Source organism: Ictalurus punctatus, chromosome 14 (assembly GCF_001660625.3).
Source record: "Ictalurus punctatus breed USDA103 chromosome 14, Coco_2.0, whole genome shotgun sequence".
Taxonomy (NCBI): domain Eukaryota; kingdom Metazoa; phylum Chordata; class Actinopteri; order Siluriformes; family Ictaluridae; genus Ictalurus; species Ictalurus punctatus.
In genome coordinates, this window is record NC_030429.2 from 21066586 (window position 1) to 21072585 (window position 6000).

General features: G+C 51.5%; 1 protein-coding gene across 1 annotated transcript in view; it reads left to right on the top strand.

Moving 5' to 3' along the window:
• Nucleotides 1-196: 196 nt before the first annotated feature.
• The window catches only part of cdkn1bb (cyclin-dependent kinase inhibitor 1Bb), a 9087-nt gene continuing 3283 nt past the window's right edge, over nucleotides 197-6000 (top strand). Inside the window, 1 exon segment of the mRNA NM_001200562.1 lies at nucleotides 197-663. Coding sequence (NP_001187491.1) covers nucleotides 243-663 — 421 coding nt within the window. The 5' untranslated portion in view covers nucleotides 197-242.

Sequence of the window (6000 nt, forward strand, 5' to 3'; positions counted from 1 at the left end):
TCTCTCTCTCGCTCTCTCTCTGTCTCTCTCTCTGTCTCTGTGTTTTTTTTGTTTCCGCTCGGGGGCTTTAAAGCTTTAAAGTGTGTCTCCTGCGTGGCATGCGCGCGCGCTCGGGGCCACTCGGAGTGTTGTTTTGGTGGATTAAACCGGACTTTCTGATTATTGTTCATTTTCTCTTTTCCCCCCATTTTTGTGTGTAATATTTGTAAACATTTCCCGAGCTGTAAAACAAGAAAAGAACAATGTCGAACGTGCGCCTGTCGAACGGGAGCCCGACCATGGAGAGGATGGACGCGGCGAGGCTGGGGGATCAGCCCAAACCGTCGGCGTGCAGGACTCTGTTCGGTCCGGTGGATCACGAAGAGTTAAAGAGGGAGTTAACGGGCCACCTGAAGGCGATGGAAGAGGCGGCGGCCGAGACCTGGGGCTTCGACTTCTCCACACACACACCGCGGCCCAACGCCAGATTCATCTGGAAAGTGGTGGACAGTAAGGACTTACCGAGTTTCTACAGCGCGTCTGAACCGCCGAGTAAAAGTGTGTGTGTGTCCGGGAATAACGGAGTGGATCTAAACGGGAACTGTGGACTAACCGAGCAGAAGGAGGACAGGTCCGAGAAACAAACCGACAGGACGGACAAGAGGAAAAGACCTGCGTGTGTCGGTATGTTTGGGGTTGTTTTCAGGGGAAATGCCTTCACTCTAGCCATTTAGCCTGTGTGTGTATGTGTGTGTGTGTGTGTGTGTGTGTGTGTGTGTTTACTGTTACATAGGCCAATTCTGTGATCGGAGGTGCACAGTTTATAAAGTAGCTGTCATTTGTGTGTGTGTGTGTGTGAGACAGAGAGAGAGACAGTGTGTGTGTTTGAGACAGTGAGAGAGACGGTGTGTGACAGTGAGAGAGACAGTGTGTGTGTGTGAGACAGTGTGTGACAGTGAGAGAGACAGTGAGAGACGGTGTGTGTTTGAGACAGTGTGTGATAGTGAGAGAGACAGTGTGTGACAGTGAGACAGTGTGTGTTTGAGACAGTGTGTGACAGTGAGAGACAGTGTGTGACAGTGAGAGAGACAGTGTGTGTTTGAGACAGTGTGTGACAGTGAGAGACAGTGTGTGACAGTGAGAGAGACAGTGTGTGTTTGAGACAGTGTGTGACAGTGAGACAGTGTGTGTTTGAGACAGTGTGTGACAGTGAGAGAGACAGTGTGTGTGTGAGACAGTGTGTGACAGTGTGTGACAGTGAGAGAGACAGTGTGTGACAGTGAGAGACAGTGTGTGACAGTGAGACAGTGTGTGTTTGAGACAGTGTGTGACAGTGAGAGAGACAGTGTGTGACAGTGAGAGACAGTGTGTGACAGTGAGACTGTGTGTGTTTGAGACAGTGTGTGACAGTGAGAGAGACAGTGTGTGTTTGAGACAGTGTGTGACAGTGAGAGAGACAGTGTGTGACAGTGAGAGACAGTGTGTGACAGTGAGAGACAGTGTGTGACAGTGAGAGACAGTGTGTGACAGTGAGAGAGACAGTGTGTGTTTGAGACAGTGTGTGACAGTGAGACAGTGTGTGACAGTGAGACAGTGTGTGTTTGAGACAGTGTGTGACAGTGAGACAGTGTGTGTTTGAGACAGTGTGTGACAGTGAGACAGTGTGTGTTTGAGACAGTGTGTGACAGTGAGAGAGACAGTGTGTGTTTGAGACAGTGTGTGACAGTGAGACAGTGTGTGTTTGAGACAGTGAGAGACGGTGTGTGACAGTGAGAGAGACGGTGTGTGTTTGAGACAGTGAGAGACGGTGTGTGTGTGTGTGACAGTGAGAGAGACGGTGTGTGACAGTGAGAGAGACGGTGTGTGTTTGAGACAGTGAGAGAGACGGTCTGTGACAGTGAGAGACAGTGTGTGACAGTGAGAGAGACAGTGTGTGTTTGAGACAGTGTGTGACAGTGAGACAGTGTGTGTTTGAGACAGTGTGTGACAGTGAGAGAGACGGTGTGTGACAGTGAGAGAGACAGTGTGTGACAGTGAGAGACGGTGTGTGTTTGAGACAGTGAGAGAGACGGTGTGTGACAGTGAGAGAGACAGTGAGAGACGGTGTGTGACAGTGAGAGACGGTGTGTGTTTGAGACAGTGTGTGACAGTGAGACAGTGTGTGACAGTGAGAGAGACAGTGTGTGTTTGAGACAGTGAGAGAGACGGTGTGTGACAGTGAGAGAGACGGTGTGTGTTTGAGACAGTGTGTGACAGTGAGAGACGGTGTGTGACAGTGAGAGACGGTGTGTGACAGTGAGAGACGGTGTGTGACAGTGAGAGACGGTGTGTGACAGTGAGAGACGGTGTGTGACAGTGAGAGACGGTGTGTGTTTGAGACGGTGTGTGTTTGAGACAGTGTGTGTTTGAGACAGTGTGTGACAGTGAGACAGTGTGTGTTTGAGACAGTGTGTGACAGTGAGACAGTGTGTGTTTGACACAGTGTGTGACAGTGAGACAGTGTGTGTTTGAGACAGTGTGTGACAGTGAGACAGTGTGTGTTTGACACAGTGTGTGACAGTGAGACAGTGTGTGTTTGACACAGTGTGTGACAGTGAGAGACAGTGTGTGACAGTGAGAGAGACAGTGAGAGACAGTGTGTGACAGTGAGAGACGGTGTGTGTTTGAGACAGTGTGTGTTTGAGACAGTGTGTGACAGTGAGAGAGACAGTGTGTGTTTGAGACAGTGTGTGTTTGAGACAGTGTGTGACAGTGAGAGAGACAGTGTGTGACAGTGAGACAGTGTGTGTTTGAGACAGTGTGTGACAGTGAGAGACAGTGTGTGTTTGAGACAGTGTGTGACAGTGAGAGAGACAGTGTGTGTGTGTGTGACAGTGAGAGAGACGGTGTGTGTTTGAGACAGTGTGTGTTTGAGACAGTGTGTGACAGTGAGAGAGACAGTGTGTGTTTGAGACAGTGTGTGTTTGAGACAGTGTGTGACAGTGAGAGAGACAGTGTGTGACAGTGAGACAGTGTGTGTTTGAGACAGTGTGTGACAGTGAGAGAGACAGTGTGTGTGTGTGTGTGACAGTGAGAGAGACGGTGTGTGTTTGAGACAGTGAGAGAGACAGTGTGTGACAGTGAGAGAGACAGTGTGTGTGTGTGTGACAGTGAGAGAGACGGTGTGTGTTTGAGACAGTGAGAGAGACAGTGTGTGACAGTGTGTGACAGTGAGAGAGACAGTGTGTGACAGTGAGAGACAGTGTGTGACAGTGAGACGGTGTGTGTTTGAGACAGTGTGTGACAGTGAGAGAGACAGTGTGTGTTTGAGACAGTGTGTGACAGTGAGACAGTGTGTGTTTGAGACAGTGTGTGACAGTGAGAGAGACGGTGTGTGACAGTGAGAGAGACGGTGTGTGTGTGTGTGACAGTGAGAGAGACGGTGTGTGACAGTGAGAGAGACGGTGTGTGTTTGAGACAGTGAGAGAGACGGTGTGTGACAGTGAGAGAGACAGTGTGTGACTGTGAGAGACGGTGTGTGTTTGAGACAGTGAGAGAGACGGTGTGTGTGTGTGACAGTGAGAGAGACAGTGTGTGTGTGTGTGACAGTGTGTCTGTGACAGTGAGGGAGACGGTGTGTGTGTGACAGTGAGGGAGACAGTGTGACTGTGTGTGTGTGTGTGTGTGAGAGAGAGACAGTGTGTGTGAGACAGTGTGTGTGAGACAGTGAGAGAAACAGTGTGTGCGTGTGTGGAAGACAGTGTGACAGTGAGAGAGACAGTGAGAGACTGTGTGTGACAGTGAGAGAGACGGGGTGTGTGTGTGTGTGTGTGTGACAGTGGGAGAGAGACAGTGTGTGTGTGTGACAGTGGGAGAGAGACGGTGTGTGTGTGTGAGACAGTGGGAGAGAGACGGTGTGTGTGTGTGTGTGTGTGACAGTGGGAGAGAGACGGTGTGTGTGTGTGACAGTGGGAGAGAGACGGTGTGTGTGTGACAGTGGGAGAGAGACGGTGTGTGTGTGTGACAGTGGGAGAGAGACGGTGTGTGTGTGTGACAGTGGGAGAGAGACGGTGTGTGTGTGTGACAGTGGGAGAGAGACGGTGTGTGTGTGTGACAGTGGGAGAGAGACGGTGTGTGTGTGTGACAGTGGGAGAGAGACTGGGTGTGTGTGTGTGTGTGTGACAGTGGGAGAGAGACGGTGTGTGTGTGTGACAGTGGGAGAGAGACTGGGTGTGTGTGTGTGTGACAGTGGGAGAGAGACTGGGTGTGTGTGTGTGTGTGACAGTGGGAGAGAGACGGTGTGTGTGTGTGACAGTGGGAGAGAGACGGTGTGTATGTGAGACAGTAAGAGAAACGGTGTGTGTGAGACAGTGAGAGAGAAGGTGCGTGTGTGTGTGAGACAGTGAGAGAGACGGCGTTTGTGTGAGTGAGAGAGACAGTGAGAGACGGTGTGTGTGTGTGTGTGACAGCGGGAGAGAGACGGCGTGTGTGTGACGGCGAGAGAGACGGCCTGTGTGAGACACCGAGCGACAGTGTGTGTGTGTGTGACGGCGAGAGAGCGAGACAGCGTGTGTGTGTGACGGCGAGAGAGCGAGACGGCGTGTGTGTGTGACGGCGAGAGAGAGAGACGGCGTGTGTGTGTGACGGCGAGAGAGAGAGACGGCGTGTGTGTGTGTGACGGCGAGAGAGAGAGACGGCGTGTGTGTGTGTGACGGTGAGAGAGAGAGAGACGGCGTGTGTGTGTGTGACGGCGAGAGAGAGACTGTGTGTGTGTGTGTGACGGCGAGAGAGAGAGACAGCGTGTGTGTGTGTGTGACGGTGAGAGAGAGACTGTGTGTGTGTGTGTGACGGCGAGAGAGAGAGACGGTGTGTGTGTGTGTGTGTGATGGCGAGAGAGAGAGACAGGCTGTATGTGTGTGACGGCGAGAGAGAGAGACAGCGTGTGTGTGTGTGACGGCGAGAGGGACAGCATGTGTGTGACAGTGCGCGAGTGACAGCATGTGTGTGAGACAGCGAGACAGACAGCGTGAGAGACAGAGCGTGTGTGTGTGATGGCGAGACTCATCGTGAGAGAGAGGCAGCATGTGTGAGTAACAGTGAGAAAGACAGCATGTGACAGTGAGACAGTGAGAGAGACAGAGCGTGAGAGAGAGACAGTGTGTGTGGGTGTGATGGTTAGACAGCATGTGTGTGAAGGCGAGAGACAGTGTGTGTGTGTGAGTGAGTGAGACAGTGTGTGTGTGTGAGACAGTGTGTGTGTGTGAGACAGTGTGTGTGTGTGAGTGAGACAGTGTGTGAGTGAGACAGTGTGTGAGTGAGAGTGTGTGTGTGTGAGTGAGACAGTGTGTGTGTGTGTGTGTGTGTGTGTGTGTGTGAGTGAGACAGTGTGTGTGTGAGTGAGACAGTGTGTGTGTGAGTGAGACAGTGTGTGTGAGTGAGACAGTGTGTGTGTGAGTGAGACAGTGTGTGTGTGAGTGAGACAGTGTGTGTGTGAGTGAGACAGTGTGTGTGTGTGTGTGTGTGTGAGTGAGACAGTGTGTGTGTGTGTGTGAGTGAGACAGTGTGTGTGTGTGTGTGTGTGTGAGTGAGACAGTGTGTGTGTGTGTGTGTGAGTGAGACAGTGTGTGTGTGTGTGTGAGTGAGACAGTGTGTGTGTGTGTGTGAGTGAGACAGTGTGTGTGTGTGTGTGAGTGAGACAGTGTGTGTGTGTGTGTGAGTGAGACAGTGTGTGTGTGTGTGTGTGTGTGAGTGAGACTGTGTGTGTGAGAGTGAGACTGTGTGTGTGTGTGTGACAGTGAGAGTGTGTGTGAGTGTGAGACTGTGAGTGTGAGACTGTGAGTGTGAGACTGTGAGTGTGAGAGTGAGAGTGTGTGTGAGAGTGAGACTGAGTGTGTGTGAGAGTGTGTGTGAGAGTGAGAGTGTGTGTGAGAGTGTGTGAGAGTGTGTGTGAGAGTGTGTGTGAGAGTGTGTGTGAGAGTGTGTGTGAGAGTGTGTGTGAGAGTGTGTGTGAGAGTGTGTGTGAGAGTGTGTGTGTGTGAGTGT